This window comes from Xenopus tropicalis, chromosome 2 (assembly GCF_000004195.4).
Source record: "Xenopus tropicalis strain Nigerian chromosome 2, UCB_Xtro_10.0, whole genome shotgun sequence".
NCBI lineage: Eukaryota > Metazoa > Chordata > Amphibia > Anura > Pipidae > Xenopus > Xenopus tropicalis.
Window position 1 is genome coordinate 74,579,283 of NC_030678.2, and position 16,730 is coordinate 74,596,012.

Sequence of the window (16,730 nt, forward strand, 5' to 3'; positions counted from 1 at the left end):
CAGACCATGAGTTAGATTCTTACCCAGCTAGTGGGTCTGTTGCCCTTAATAATACTTAAATAGTTTTTGCAATCTATTTGTACAAGCTATAAAGACATGCAAAGGCTTGTATCTGCTCTAGCTGTTTTTTATGTATCTAATTGATTGGCTGAGTATCTATAGTACCATAAATAAATTATGTGAATTTACAGGTTATAATTAAAAGTAAATCTGAACCTGGGCATTTATCTATAAGCTTTGTCCAGCCAGCCAGTAGAACAATAAAAGCAAACTTTTATGCATTGTTGCACTAGTTTGCTGAGTGTTAGTGTGGCAGGTCCACACAGAGTGTCAGGACAGCAAAAGTCTTTTAAAGAAAAAATGGCTTTTATTTTAGCCCACAGCAGCAGGTGGAAAAACCAAGGCGGTTTTCTCGCATAAACAGATCAGAACAACAAAGAGAGCTTTCACCAGCAATGACAGTTCAGCAACAACACAATGGCATCAATATTACAGACCTCTGAACAGACAACTGTGTGTGCACAGGCACATAGACTTCTGTATGTCCAGTATAAAGAACTCTCTCCATATCTATCTCACTCAGAGACTCTGTGTAATTGACCAGCCCGGGATTTAAGGCTGATGCCACACATGGCGTAGGGCTGATTTTTTCGGCAAGCGGAAAAACGCTTGCCGAAAATTCAGCCCTACGCCTGCTACTTGTGCCTGCACCCGAATGAATGAGATACGCTCGGGTGCAGGCACATGTAGCCGATATATGCATGAAAACGCGTGAGAATGCAAAGTCTCGCGTTTTCATGCGTATATCGGCTACATGTGCCTGCACCCGAGCGTATTCCATTCATTCGGGTGCAGGCACAAGTAGCAGGCGTAGGGCTGATTTTTTCGGCAAGCGGAAAGTGTGGCATCAGCCTTAGGGCTAAGTATTAGTCACCTGAGGCTAATCAGACCCAGCTGGTCAGTCTGACCCATTGGGGTCTCTTACAATTACAAGCACGTATTCCTGTTTCTTGCAGCTGTCCAGAACTGTGTGAGTAGAGTGAAACCATACACATTACTGTCCATAAACACAATTCTGGATAAAAGAAGAGTACTGGCCAAGTTCAAGGATACTAATTCTATTCACTGAGGGATGCCTAACAAATTGCCACCTGTAATTACACTTTTCTTTTTGCTGCCCCAGGTAAGCTGTGGGGTGCTGCCACCATAGCCAATATACTTAACATGGCTCCCGCTCGGTATGTGTGTCACTTATTTCCTGAGATAGCATTTAGCAAAGCTGGCATCTTTGAATAAGGCATGCAGATTATTATGATTTATTAATTAAAGGACTGAAGTGGCAACTCCAGATCTCTCCTTAGGTGGCAGCTCCAGATGTCTCACTTTAATACTGCAAATAATTTAGTGGGCCTGTTATTAAAGTCCTTCACACGTGCATTTATTGACTGGTTTATATAATTTATAAAGCATTTCTTTCTCTTATGGCATTAACATGTTATTAGTGTTTTTACAATGCTGATAGACACTGTTCTTTTTACAATACACGCAATGAAAATGTTTTCTCCTGGCAGTATGTACAGTAGTGGGGGATGCCCATTCCTCAGAGGTCATACTGTTACCGACTGATGCCATATTTAGAACATCCCTAAAGCATTTGCCCACCCCCTGTCCCTATCACTCTTCTCAAGCCTCTAGCCCACTCCCTCTTTTTAACACCCTTCATCTACATCTACATTCACTCTTTCATTCCCTGTTCTTCTCCCCTTCATAAATTCTTTTCTCCTTTGGTTTGGACATTTCTCTGTTTATTCACAATGGCGCAGAGGCAAAATAAATCACAGTCTGACAAGGATCCTATCAATGATACCGGGAATGCTGAGAAACCGGAAAATGGTGAGGGAAATTCAGAAAAGAAAGAACAGGAGGAGCTGCCTCCCTTTGAGATAGTGGAGGGGTAAGTATTATCTAGGTTTCCAAAAGCATTATCTGAACATAGGAAATCTCTATACTGTGTTTTGCATTTAAAACTTTAAGAACATAATACAGGCCTGAAATGCTATATAAAACTTATTTTCTTAAATACTTAATCATGTCACATACTGAGTTATAGGAGGTAATGAAATTACTAAGCATCTAGTTACAAAAGCTGTAAATGTATAAAAAGTAGTGTTGATGCAACTTTTTTGTATTTTATCTGGTTCCAAAAACCTTACAGGGACTTGTGGAAAAGATCTTAATACAGTTTGATTTTTTTTTTTACAGTTCAAGTGTGGTGTGATGGAAATAGGAAGATTATTAAATGTTTTTTTTTCATTTAATACATTCAGAATTAGATTCGATTTTGGTAACTTTGCTCACCCTTATGGCACAGAGAAGGAGGTTGTCAGAAGATCAGACTAGTGGTATTATAAAATCCAACACTGCTTTTTTTACCTTGACAGTTTGTTCCAGATTTGATTGCTTTAATTTAGCTTCTAGAAAAGGCTTCAAATATGCACATACTGCTGCTGCACCCAGCAAAGCAGACAAAGCAGAAAAAGAGTCAAAATAATGTAGTATACAGCCATGACACTAACAACTGTGTTAATAATGTGTGTTAAGCTGGCCAAATATGTACTGCTAAAGTTGTATCGAATGAAGTTTCTGATCCAACAAACCCAACAGATATCCATGTACTATGCTTATAAGTTGGTTCTTTACTGTAAGTTTTGAAGACTTAATATGCTGATGCACTATATCTGCCAGTGTATGGTGTATGTCCACATGAGGATGTGAATTAAAGCTACTACCCCTACTTCACCTCATACTGTAGATCAGTGCTGTCCAACTGGCGGCCCGCGGGCCGCATGCGGCCCGCGACCCCCCTCTGTGTGGCCCCCCACCTGCCTGGCTGCTTTGATGGCTTACTCTTGAGTAAGCTTTAAATGGTATCAGTACTGAGATTAACTGGCCCCCTGCATGTTTCTCACCTCAGATTCAGGCTGTAATCAGGCTGTATTGTTTAAATATGTAATCCCCTGTGTTTTTCACACCTTTTAATCTCTGCATTGTTCCCCCCCTGTAGAGTTCACACCTCAGGCTCAGGCTGTAATCACCCCCATTGTTCCCCTGTTCACACCTCAGGAGCAGTAGAAACCCACAAATAATCCCTGCACACTACAAAAAGAACATATACTGAGGTGGTACTTCAATTAAAAAGTTTTTTAATATATAGTTATTGTGCAGACTGTAGGAGCAGTGCCAGCATTGTGTCACTGTATGCTGCCTGTGTGTGCCATACACACAGTCATCATAGGGCAAGCAGAGTATGGCACACACAGGCAGGGTAGGGAAGGCAGAGTATGGCACACACAGAAAGAGTATGGCACAGGCAGAGTATGGCACACACAGGCCAAGTATGGCACAAACCAGCCAAGAATGGCAAACACAGTGAAAGTATGGCACACGCAGGCAGGGTAGGGAAGGCAGAGTATGGCACACACAGGCAGGGTAGGGCAGGCAGAGTATGGCACACACAGGCCAAGTATGGCACAAACCAGCCAAGAATGGCACACACAGTGAAAGTATGGCACACAGGCAGGGTAGGGAAGGCGGAGTATGGCACACACAGGCAGGGTAGGGAAGGCAGAGTATGGCACACACAGGCAGGGTAGGGAAGGCAGAGTATGGCACACACAGGCAGGGTAGGGCAGGCAGAGTATGGCAGGTTTTTGCTGTACTACAACAATTAATATGGGTATGGTCATGTGATAACATGGGTGTGGTTTCAAGTGGGTGCGGTTTCAAAAAGGGGAGTGGTCAAAACTGGCTTCCATTATCGGCCCTCCACCACGTAGGTCGGAAAAATTCCGGCCCTCGGTACAACAGAAGTTGGACAGCACTGCTGTAGATCGTTTGGGACATTGGAAAAACAATAGAAAGGTGACCATACCTTTTATTGCCCCTCATACAGTACTGGAGCAATTGGTCCACAGGCTGTGAACGAACAGAAGACCTCTCGCACAACTTTTGCTCTCCAAGATACTTTAGCGCTCGGTGCACAATGCTGGAGGGATTGGCACCCTCCCAAAATTCCAAGTAGTAACTAAAACACTGGCACTCAGGAGCTGCAAACGGGGCTAGCCCTTTAGAAATCTTTATTGCAGAAATGCAACGTTTCAGGTGACCCCTTGCTTGGGCTAGTCCCGTTTGCAGCTCCTGAGTGCCAGTGTTTTAGTTCCCACAGGCTGTGCCCATTTAATAGGCTTCACTTTCAGAAATTCTGCCCAATTTCCAGAAAGCCTAATATTTTATTTAATAATACCTACATTTCTGTATGCACAATATTTTATTTAAAAACACCTTTAGTTTTTTTGGGAATATCAATATATCTATGTTAAGTAAGCCTTGAAAGAACAAAGAACAGGTGGAGTTTTATTTAGACAAGTACAACATGGCTGACCACACCAGAACAAATATACTGTTATAAAAACAAGGACCTTTAAATAACATATTCAGGATAAAAATAAATCATGTACCACCTCAAAATTAATTATTGTATTTTTTGATGTGCCTGGGGTTTTTTCGGATTTTTAAATATCCAATGCAGGGAAAAATACAAAGGTGTTTAAATATACAGTACACACAATTTTGACATCTATTTTCTACTCCTACTTTGGTGTCTGAAAGCAGTACCGTATTTTACAGTTGGACACTTTCAACCAAGTCTGAGCCAAAGAAGTGGCCTCAATTCCTGGTTCATACCACAGGCTGACCTGTGCACAGAATATAATTTTTCTGCAAATTTGCCGAGAACCTTGCCTGTTACATTTATTGTTAAAGCCTCAGGAGTAACAGATCAGGCTGCAATCCATGACCCATGTAGAAATGTGTGGAATTGCAATTAGGCTGTGCTAATAATAATAATAATAATAATCATTTTTATTTTCCATTATTGATATACAGTATACAAAAAGGCTCTTAGTGCAAGAGTTGATGGAAACTAAACTAGGAATTCTCAGTGCAGCTGCATATATAGTATGTGCCTGTGTGCACGCTATCTGTGGCAAAGCTAGCATCATTAAGGTTTGCAGCTCTTTGAAAAGGTCCATGTTGTATATTAATTCTTTAACTCCCTGGCAAACCCTTATTAACTTGAATTTACCTTTGAAATAAAATAAGAATTGTTTTCGCACCCATACCGTGCCAGGCATGTAAAATACAGGGCATTTTTTTTTCCAGTGGTTGTACCATAAAAAATTTCCATGTAGAAAAGAAAAACATTGTATTTATCAGCAACAGCCAGTGGGGTAGTTGACATGATTACATACATATATGCTTATAAATAAGGCTTTGTATGAAGAATAAACTATTGCCATATGGCTTACTGAAAAATTATTACGTTAAAGCTAACTGTAGTTTTTACTAGATTATATTTTATTAAGGGAGACCCACATCTAGTAACCCAACCAATAGGATATTTGTTATCAAACAGCTGGCCAGTAAATGCTATCTGATGAGTGGGTTACTAGACAAGTATAAGACTATTTATTACATACATTTACCACCATAGTTAAATAAAGATAAATTAGGGTCAATATCATCATAAACCAGTTAATCTGGTTTCTGGTTTCTTGTGATGATAATTCTTAAATCAATCACTTGTTGGTTTAAGTTAATTAGTTATGTGGGAATGATATAACATTTGTAAATATAATGAAAATTAATTGATAAAATTCTAATGTTCACAGTAATTTGTGTTATTTTTTGTTGTAAAATAATGTATTTTTCAGTGTAAAGTATTATTATATACACTTGGGGGCACATTTACTAATCCACAAATCCGAATGACGAATGGGAAAAAATCGGATTGGAAACGAAAATATCGTATTGGCGATCCGAAAGTCACGAAAGTTTCGTACCGAACAATTGTAAACAGTGGTAAAACCTTTCCGATTTTTTCGTGCAAGCGTCCGAAAAAGTCGTGCGGCGTACGAAAAAGTCGTCCGGACGCCCGAAAAAATCGGCGAAAATACGCTCGGAGTGTTCGCACGAACGCTCGAGCATTCGTGCCTTTGTAAATGTGCCCCTTGGTGTCAAAACAGTATTCCACAAAATATGCTAAATGAGTTAAAAAATAAGCTAACCCATGTAAATTTGCAAAAAGTAGGTAAATATTTAGTGGCTCATGTGATGCATGGAACACATTAGGGCTAATTTACTAAGCATAATCACAGTTATGGTCATTAAATGTATTTGCATCTAAAGCCACTCTTTGCACTTCCAGCCAATTCCAGAGATTTCTTCCATAAGTGCCCCCTACATGATTTAGTGCTGCCACTTTCCTTTAAGAGCTAATGGCAGACAAGGAGATTTGGCGGCCAAGAGAAATCTGCTTTAACCACAGACAAATCTCCTGAAAATATTTTTGCATTGTGTGAATGACTGGCGATTAAACATATGTATTGCATAACCACGGAAAATACTGAAGGCAAATTGTAGCTGCTATGTGACTATGTGACTATGTGACATAGCTATGTTACTATGTGGTTACAATCACAATTTTCAGCCGTTACATGAGATTTATGGATGGTGTGTAGTACAGATTTTCCACAGACAACAGATGCCATCACTCCATGAGGTCTATTAACTAAAAGTCAGTATAAATTAACACCAGTGTTACGACCTAAAATAGAATGTAATATCTCAGCTCTCAACTTATAAATGCAGGGCTGCAAGGGTTATTTTCATTGGTTATTACGTCCAGTCAGAAAATGTTTGTTGAGGTAGCTTCTCCTAAATGTTACCTCCTTATTTATCAAGCAAAAACCAGCATTTATCACCCATTTTAAAGGAGATGCAAAGGTAAAAACATAGTAAGCTCTTTCAGAAAGGTCTATGTAAATAAAGCCATAAACACTCACAGAAAAGCTGCAAGGAGTCCTTTATTAAAAGAAACACAGTATCTCTTTCTGTACACATGTTCTTTGGTATTTGTTTCTTTCTCCCCCCCTCCCCTCTCTGCTCTCCCCCCTACCCTCTCTGCTGTAATCTGTGCTACCAGCATTATGGAAGTTGCTGAGGCCTAAATGGCAGCTGCTATCTTAAACAAACACTTCTAGGGCTGTTAACTTGGGTATGGTAAAGCTTTCTACAGAACAAATAGAGCATTCTAGCTTGCACTATTGTGACTAATCTATTGGCAATAAAATGCCCTTCCTTTTCCTTTAAAGTGGCCATAAGTTACTTTCTATATACAGTATAAAAATGGTATAAAATACACTTTATTGTTTGAAAAACAGTCCATTTTAGTTTATTGGGTGTTTTATTTGCATGTTTATGCAGCTTTTTGCACCTATCATTCAAGTGTGAAACCGAGACTGAGGGAAGTATACTGATAATAGGCTGCTAATCCTCATCAATATGTTACTAAAGTTGCTAAACTTTAAAGGAGAAGAAAAAGGTTGATCACCAAATGTTAGTCACCCCCGCAATCACTTATCTGATTTCCAGGGCCAGGACCCTGTTAGCAGAAAACTGCACCTGCCCAGGGAACTATAGCAAGCACCAAGTGCAATCCTCTTCCTGCCTCTTTTTTCTTCATGCGGGTGCACATGAACAGTAGAGTGAAAAACTGAACTTAAACAAAAAAGCCAGCTTTTTCACTCTACTGCATAAGTGTCTGCCTGGGGGCACTAAAGAAAGAAGAAGGAAGAAGAGGGTCACGCCATAATGCTCACTGGGCCCAATGCAGTTTTCCGTTAACAGGAGCACCGGCCCAGGGTATCTGGTGATTATAATCACTGAAGCTTTTTTGGCAACCCCCAGTGGTTTACCCTTTCCTTCTCCTTTAACTAAATGAGGTGTGACATGATGTTTTCTGAAACAATGCAAAGCAGTGTGCACTGATACTGCTTTCTGGTAATAATAACTCATGTTATATTAATGTCTGACTTAATAATGCAACATTTTTAAATATTACGCAACATTAATCACAAAACTAGAAAGGGAAGTTTGAGAACAAACGTCATTTTGGTTTGAAAAACGTGAAGTCATTGAATGAAATCTGATCTGTTGTTGGCTCCACCCAGTTTTTCTAACCTTGGACCACAGTTTTATAGTAAAAACCACTGTGCAAAGTTTGGGAACCCTGGTTTTAATATTGTCTGAATGGCAGCAATTTAAATTTCCCCACTGAAAGTCAATGAGTGACATCTGATTGGCGGTTAGTGGCTCCACCCACCTTTTCTAACCTGGAACTGCAGGTACCCAGTGACTAACTCTGCAAAGTTTAGGGACCCTAGGATTAATAGTTAAAGAACGGCAGCATTTTAAATTTAAACCAATGAAATAAAATGGATGAAATATAATTGGCTGTTAGTGGCCCAACCCACTTTTCCTATTTTTAAACTGCAGTCCCCCAGAGACCAACTCTGCAAAGTTTGGGGACTCAGCCACAAAGATTGCAAAGATTGGGGACTGACAGCATTTTACATTCCACCATTGAAATGTGAAATGTAATTGGCTGTTGGTGGCTCCGTCCACTTTTTCTAACTTTGACCCGCAAATACCCAGTGACTGTAAAGTTTGACAATCCTGGAAATAATACTTAAATAATGGCATCAGTTTAAATATAAACCAATGAAATTTAATGGGTGGAAACAGATTGGTTGTTGGTGGCTTCACCCAATTTTCCTAACCTTTAACCTTAGTCCCCCAGTAACCAACTGTGAAAAGCAGGGCCGCCATCTGGGGGGGCACAGGGGGGACAGTTGTCCTGGGCCCCGACGATGGTTGCTTTAAAGGGGGCCCAGCCGTGATACAGTTTTTTTAGCTCGGGCCCCCTTTAAAGAACTCCGGGCCCTGTCATTCGTTCATTGGTGGCCAGCGGGAAATTTGATTGGTTGCGCCCCTTGCTTCCTTATAAAATTATAAGATGCAGCAGGGAGCCGGGCACATATGAAGAGGACGCAGAAGAAGGAAGTTGCCGGTGGGGGAGCTGGAGGAAGCCGCAGGGGAGCGGGAGTAAGTAGCTGGGGTGGAGGGCGGGGAGCCGGAGGAAATCACTGGGGGTGGAGCTGGAGGATACTGGGGGAAGCCACAGGCGGACACTGGGGGGGGTGCTGTGCAGATGCAGCGGGAGCCGGAGGATTCTGGTGGGAGCTGGGGGAAGCCGGAGGATGCTTGGGGGGGTTTGGGAGCTGGAGGATGCTGGGAAGGACTCTGGTAGGGAGCTGGAGGTTTCTGGTGGGAGCTGGGGGGGAGCTGGAGGATGCTTGGGGGGGTGGGAGCTGGAGGATGCTGGGAAGGACTTTGGTAGGGAGCTGGAGGTTTCTGGTGGGAGCTGGGGGGGAGCTGGATGATGCTTGGGGGGTGGGAGCTGGAGGATGCTGGGAAGGACTCTGGGGGGGAGCTGGAGTTTTCTGGTGGGAGCTGGGGGGGAGCCGGAGAATGCTTGGGGGGGTGGGAGCTGGAGGATGCTGGAAAGGACTCTGAGGGGGGAGCTGGAGGACCGGGGAGGGGGGTAACTGGAGGATGCTGGGGGGCCCTGGCTACAATTGTTTTAGGGGGCCCTGGCTAGCAATGTTTTAGGGGGGCCCTGGCTACCAATGTTTTAGGGGGCCCTGGCTACCAATGTCTGTATGTCCTTTGTACTGATGGGAGGGGCCATTGGGGGGCAGAGCGTGGGAGGAGGGGGGCCCAGAATATTGTGTTGTGAGGGGCCCCATGATTTCTGATGACGGCCCTGGTGAAAAGTTTGGAAACACTGGCATTAAACGTGTGAGAATAGCAGCAGTTAAAATTTCCCCATTAAAATCAATGAAATAAATCTGATTGGCTGTCTCCTGCTCCACCCACTTTTTTCAAACCTTGAAATATTGTCACCCAGTGACTAACTTTCGGGACCCTGGCATAAATAGTATAAGAATAGCAGCATTTTAAACTAACGGGGGGGCGGCCTAGGGGTGCCCGGATTTGAAATCCAGCGCTGTATATGATGGCTTGAGATAAAACACTGAGATATGAAGTAGCTGATCAGTCAAACTAAAACATCGAGCTAAAAATGTATCTTATGACATTGACAAAGGAGAAATGACAGATGCTACACATAGGGCAAAAAGGCTTTTACTCCAAGAGTTGGAGAATACACTGGACTCCAAAGGACATGGAATTTGCCTCTGAGCAATGTGACACCACCCTGTCTCACAAATTATTTTATATGAGCTAAGTCTGTTTTTTGTTGATGGAGGTATGGTAATATGTAACTAAGTAAGTAGTAATTAAAGAAAGTCAATTCAGATGGATTTTTTGACTGGGTAAATTTTGCAGGGATAACCACAATGTTTTGTGCTAATCATATATTGAGCTATGTTTGTATCAATTAGATAATCTTATCTTCTAATTCCATTCTATATTTGTCCATAGATATTAAAGGAATGTTCATGATGACATAAACCACGAGATATATAACCCAGGAGAGAGAAATAAATAGAACACAAATCATCAGATGGGATTAAGAGGGACAATATTTTGAAGCTTTATTAAACTAAAAAAAGCCTCACTGAAATGTGCTTTACATATTACCGGTAGATGCCAAACCAGTTTTCATTGGCTGCTTCTTCAGTTTCTCTGCAAAAATAAAAATATCAGGATCATTTACCAAGGGTGCAGGGACTGGATCTCTAATGGATACAGTATACTTCGTTTTGTACGATATTTGGTGCGTGTATGGCAACTCAGAGCTGAATCAGCAGAAGGAGGTAGAAATCCTATTGTTTCTACCTCCATATCTGACGATTCAGCCCTGAACGTCAGTGGAGGGTTGGAACGATCTTTTGTGACACCGATGGTCACACAAAAGATCGAAAATCGACACGTGTGTGGCCAGCTTTAGGCTGATGCCAGACGTGGCGTAGGGCTGATATTTTTGGCAAGCGGAAAAACACTTGGCGAAAATACAGCCCTGCGCCTGCTACTTGTGCCTGCACCCGAATGAATGAGATACACTCGGGTGCAGGCACATGTAGCCGATATACGCATGAAAACGTGAGACTTTATTATTATGCATTATCTCTCGTTTTTATGCGTATATCGGCTACAAGTGCCTGCACCCGAGCGTATCTCATTCATTCGGGTGCAGGCACAAGTAGCAGGCGTAGGGCTGTATTTTTGCCAAGCGTTTTTCCGCTTGCCGAAAATATCAGCCCTACGCCACGTCTGGCATCAGCCTTAGGGTCCATACACCTGTACACATATAGGTGCGAGCTGCACTCTGTGCCCTGGAGTACAAAGTCTGATGTATGATGCAGAGGGCAGCTCACATGGCTGCAAGGATACCCTGCATTTAAAGCCTGCCTTTTTTTAGGAAAGAAGTGCATGGCTTCCTTATGCATTGTGTCCCCTTGAGCTCTTGACTTGAGTGTCCTGAATGAGTCCAGTCCTGAGTGTGCAGTACTGGCATAAGGCATAAACAATCTTGCATTCTATTACTATGTTAACAAAGTTTATATGGGTGAGTACCAATCTAAGGGGTCATGGGTGCAATATGTATAAAACATGGGCGTTTTGCAGTTTGCACAATGCTTGGTTGTTTTTTATATTAAAGGGGTTGTTTACCTTTATATTATCTTTTAGTATGATGTAGACAGGCACATTCTGAGACAGTTTGCATATGGTCTTACTTTTTTATTTTTTCTTTCATTCAAAAGCTCTCCAGTTTGTTATTTTAGCATCTATATGGTTGCTGGGGTCTTATATTCCCTAGCAACCAGGCAGTGGAGAGAGTGGAATAAGTATAGGAGGGGACTGAATAGCAAGATAAGTAATAAAAAGTAACAATAAACCAGTAGCCTGTTTTCTAGATGTTGGGGTCAGGTTTCACTAATCATCTACTCCCTTCTATGACCTTTATACCATACAGGACTAGGCCTAGAATCCCCTCCATTTTATATTATATGTAATGTTATCTGACGCCCTTGGACCAGTAAGGATTTTCCACAAGCCGCAGGGCAGTAGATTTGAAGTTCATCACTGCACAGAGCACAAAGATTAAAACTAGAAATCTTATCAAGCCAGCAACAAATGTCCTGCAATTGTATAATTTTAATAAATACAAACATTTACAAATGCACCTTATTTCTAAAGAGATGAAGAGCACATATTGACATAAAGAATTAGGGTACTCATGTGCAAACACGCTCCTACACATATACGTGGTTGCCTTTGTTTCCTTGCTGCCTCTTCTAAAAAATGGTGGCAACTGTGCTGATTAATCTTGGGGTACCCCGAAGCTACCTTCACCCTGGGCTTGGTAGTTGCCTAAAAGGGGGTTCCATTAGATTTGTGCTTAGTAAATTGAATTAAAACTCTGTTTTTAACAAAATGCTCAGAGGTTGAAGTTATACAAAACCCAACTACTTCACACAACTTGAAGCATCCATTTTGAAGCATGAGACATAATTGTGGTGGATGTTTATTGTGCAGCTATGATTATAGGGAAACACTGCATTACATGTAAAAAAAAGAGGGAGATTTGCATCTGAAATTGCACTTTGCACACCACACTAGCATTCATAAATGACTCCTATAATGTTATAATGACTAAAAGCAAAAGTAAGATAAATACTTTTAAAAGGCAAATGTGAGGATGACAATATCCCTTACTAAATCGTTATTCTTTTTTTTTTTCAGGAGTCGCATCCCTGCTTCTTCTTTCATGTTTCAATTTAAGAACGTTGAGTACAGTTCTGGACGTAACAAGACCATTCTATGCTACACTGTGGAAAGACCTGAGGGTCAAGTATTTCATGGATATTTAGAGGATGAACATGCCTCAGCTCATGCAGAAGATGCCTTCTTTACATCTGTCCTGCCTCAATTCCTCACCTCAGGATCAGTCACTGTCACTTGCTATGTGTCATCCAGCCCATGTGTTAATTGTGCAGCCTCAGTCGCTCAATGCCTGAGGCGAAACAAAACTGTACGAATACAGCTGGCAGTGGCACGGCTATTCCAATGGGAGGAGCCAGAGATCCGGAGGGCCCTGAAAGGCCTCCGCTCCGCAGGCTGCCAAGTCAGGATGATGAGGGGTGCTGACTATGTTTATGTCTGGAAGAACTTTGTTGAGCCTGATGTCACCCTGGATGAAGAGGGAAAGGAGATAGTGAAGGATGAGCATCAAGACTTCATACCCTGGGAAGATTTGGAGGAGAATGCCAGGTATTATGAAGAGAAGCTGGAAGAAATTCTAAGATAAACAAACAGAACTCTGGCTGATTGGAAAAAAGTAATACAGGTTGTTTGGCATTTAATCCTTGGACAGTTTGATTATGCGTGTTTGGTTTCTCCCTAGTTTCTCTAATATGGACTGTCTTCATTCACTGTGGACAAAAATGCTAGTTTTTATCAAATAAAACATTGCACATGTTTGGTGTTCTTACTGTAGAATAACCTTAAACCATATGAGACCAGACTTACAAAAAGAAAATATTGCTGCTTTTTGCTGGGCTTTTGGCAATTTAAAATGGCATCATGCATTATTCTGAATTTGCAAAGCCACATTTTAGCTGTCAGTGGGCTCTACAGAAGGGCAAATAAGCTGCTGATTCAGTCTAAAGGAGCCAAATCAAAACTGTGGCAGATTTATCGGATATAACAGTTTCTTGCAGGATTAGTAGCCATTTCAATAAGCAACTTTATTAATTTTAGCAAAATTATAGTTTATCATCCTGAGCCTTAAAGGAGAAGGAAAGGCAAAGTCACTTGGGGGTACCAAAATGTTAGGCACCCCCACGTGACTTAAATCGCTTACCTTGTACCCCGGGCTGGTGCCCCTGTTAGGAGAAAACAGCACCAGCCCGGGGTACCTGCAGCGAGCGTTTCCTCCTTCCTGCTTCGCGCATGCGCAGTAGAGTGAAAAAGCTGAACTTTAACAGAGAAGTCGGCTTTTCACTCTACTGCGCATGCGCCGGTCGTGGCGTCCCGGCAAAACGAAGCAGGAAGGAGGAAGCGCATCACTCCAGGTACCCCGGGCTGGTGCTGTTTTCTCCTAACAGGGGCACCAGCCCGGGGTACAAGGTAAGCGATTAAAGTCACTTGGGGATGCCTAACATTTTGGCACCCCCAAGTGACTTAGCCTTTCCTTGTCCTTTAAGGAAACTTTTATCACAGACCCCCTTACTAAGGAGTAATTTGAGATATCAAATTCCATAATAGGCTATGCATAATGTAATTTTTTCTCAGTGGATTTGATTAATCTCCATTAAAGTCAATATTTAGGATAATTAATTTCAGCAGTCAATTATAGATCAGTTGGAATTCATCTGGTCATAAATCTGTTATTCCAGTATCCTTATAATTTATTGTAGGGGTATGTTATGTCATAAATTATTTCTATAAGTGCCAGTACTATCATTTTTTCTTTGTACTAAACTAAAAAAATGTAATGTTTTACATGCATTGACAAATAATGTGCTGTTACCTAAACTGTTACCCTAAAAAAATTGTTTTTGCTTCAGAAATACTGCTATAGTTCATATACAGAAATATTAAATTTCCCAATAATTTCAGGAGTCACCCAAATTTAAATACATATTACTCAGTCACCCACTGTAACAGGCCTGTCACCCACTGTAATTTGCACTCAACTCCTTACCTAACCACTTCACAGAAACGTCACCTGAAATCTTCAGAATCTGTGGAGCATGAAGCATGATTGGAGGGCAGAAACTGTTTATTTTTAAAGGAAAACTAAAGCTTAACAAACAATGTGGTCTAGATATGTTGTAGATAACATTTTGGACTTCTGTACCAGTCCAAGGCAACCACAGCCTCAAAAGATGCCCCCAGTAGTTCCCCATCTTGTTTTTTACTGATTCACTGCACATGCTTTGTGCTGCTGTCAGTTACTGGGTTCAGGGGCCGATGCAAATTATATTGTGTATATGGAATATAAATAACACTATATAAAGCTGATTAATAAATAATACAGATTATTAGTACATGGCAGCTCTGAAACAAGTGCAGTTAGCATCAGACTTTAATAATCAGCCCTGTACCATCAGATTATACACTCGGAAGCCTAATTTTCTGCTTGATAAATTGCAACAACCCAACAGCTGCTGCTCTGAGCACACTGAGCATGAGTGTCACTGATACTAACAAAATCCAAGATGGAGAGCTCCTGTTACACCTTGGAAGGCTTGGATCATTACTACTATACAGATGCTGAAACTTTAGGCTGGTGAAGTAAGTTCAATATATAAAACAAGGATTTTCTTGCAATATTCATTTTTAAGGGTTTAGTTCTCCTTTAAGTTTATAATGAATAGATACAAACTTGTGGGAAAAATAGATTTTTAATGGATCAAATAGGAAATCTTGCAGGTTTCCTGCAAGTTCCTAACCATTTGATCTGTGACTGAAACATTAATAAGCCAGTTTGATTGATTTGATCAAAATTGATATTATAATTTTGCAAAGTTTTAGGAGACCTTTGTATGTTTTTTCCTGCAAAAAAATTATTCAAAATTAAATAATTAAATGTTCTGATTGTTCTTAAATGGTATGTGGGATAATAAATTCAGCAAGTATTTGTTCTGTTCTGATCATTTATAATGATCTGCCCTCTTTCTAGCTAGCCATAAAGTTCAAATATGATGATTATCTGTGAGTGTTTGGTAGTCCACCTAACTCGACTGTTATCAAGGTACTATGTATATGAATAAGGTTGGTTTCAGAATTTTGTTTGTTTGTGCTCTTTGGGGCTCCTCTTCACTTCACTTCACCAGATGAAGAATTGAAGAGGGACCACAAAGAGCATTAGCAATCAGAACAATGCAAAGGCCATGCCCCGTGTGGCTCAGTCACAGAATAACTGATGAGACTGCTCTGAAGGGGAAATTTAACTTGTGGTTAACTTTAGTATGTTATAGAATGGGGAATTCCTAGCACCTTTTTATTTGGTCTTCATTTATTTACAGTTGTTGAAATATTTGCCTTCATTTTCTGACTCCTTGCAACTCTAGGAGGGCAATATTTCAATTCAGACCCTCTTTGATTTTTCATTTTTTTTTTCAATCACTGTTTCTCATCACTGCCTGGTTGCTAGGGTAAACTGCACACTAGCAACCAGATCGCTGCTGAAATTCCTAACTGGCAAGCCGATCAACAAACTGCTGAGTAATTAAAAAAAATCAACCATAATAAAAAAATTAAGACCAATTGCAAACTGTCTCCTAATATCCCTATAAAATCATACTAAAAGTTAATTAAAAGGTTAACAACCCCTTCATAATTGCACACACAACAAATTTTGTCATGACAGAAAACAAGTAACAACAGATTTAGCTTAAAGGAAAACGAAAGTCAAAATTAACACGCTAGTTCTCTTAGAGTAAAGGTAGATTGTTATAGTTAGGGCTCACCAAAGAGAAGATCTAAGTAGTCATTCAAATTTTAAAGTTTCAGCTTGTTTACCCCATCGGCGTCGCCATGTTGAAAGAAGTATTGCTTCTCCTGTTCTCGCACTGCAAATCAAAAGCATGCGCAGTAGCAGTGATAACGCTGTAATGCGACTCTCTTGTGCCAGCGGCAGCAGGGTGGGACAATGAGAGATTTGACTATGACCCAGCCCTGTGACTTGGATTGTACAGGCAGTGCATTTACATATGAAAGAAAGAAGGTACACAGGATCGCTCTGCACAGCAGGTGCATTTTTTCAGCCAGGATGTTTATTAACATTTCTTTGTCCT

At 41.0% G+C, this 16,730-nt stretch overlaps 1 protein-coding gene across 1 annotated transcript; it reads left to right on the forward strand.

The window, feature by feature from the left end:
• The first annotated feature begins 1,758 nt into the window (after nucleotides 1-1,758).
• Nucleotides 1,759-15,639, forward strand: apobec2 (apolipoprotein B mRNA editing enzyme, catalytic polypeptide-like 2). Its single transcript, NM_001006721.1, is given in 3 exon segments — nucleotides 1,759-1,954; nucleotides 12,670-13,448; nucleotides 14,107-15,639. Coding segments are annotated over 2 exon segments (705 nt in total). The 5' UTR covers nucleotides 1,759-1,814; the 3' UTR covers nucleotides 13,235-13,448; nucleotides 14,107-15,639.
• Nucleotides 15,640-16,730: the final 1,091 nt, after the last annotated feature.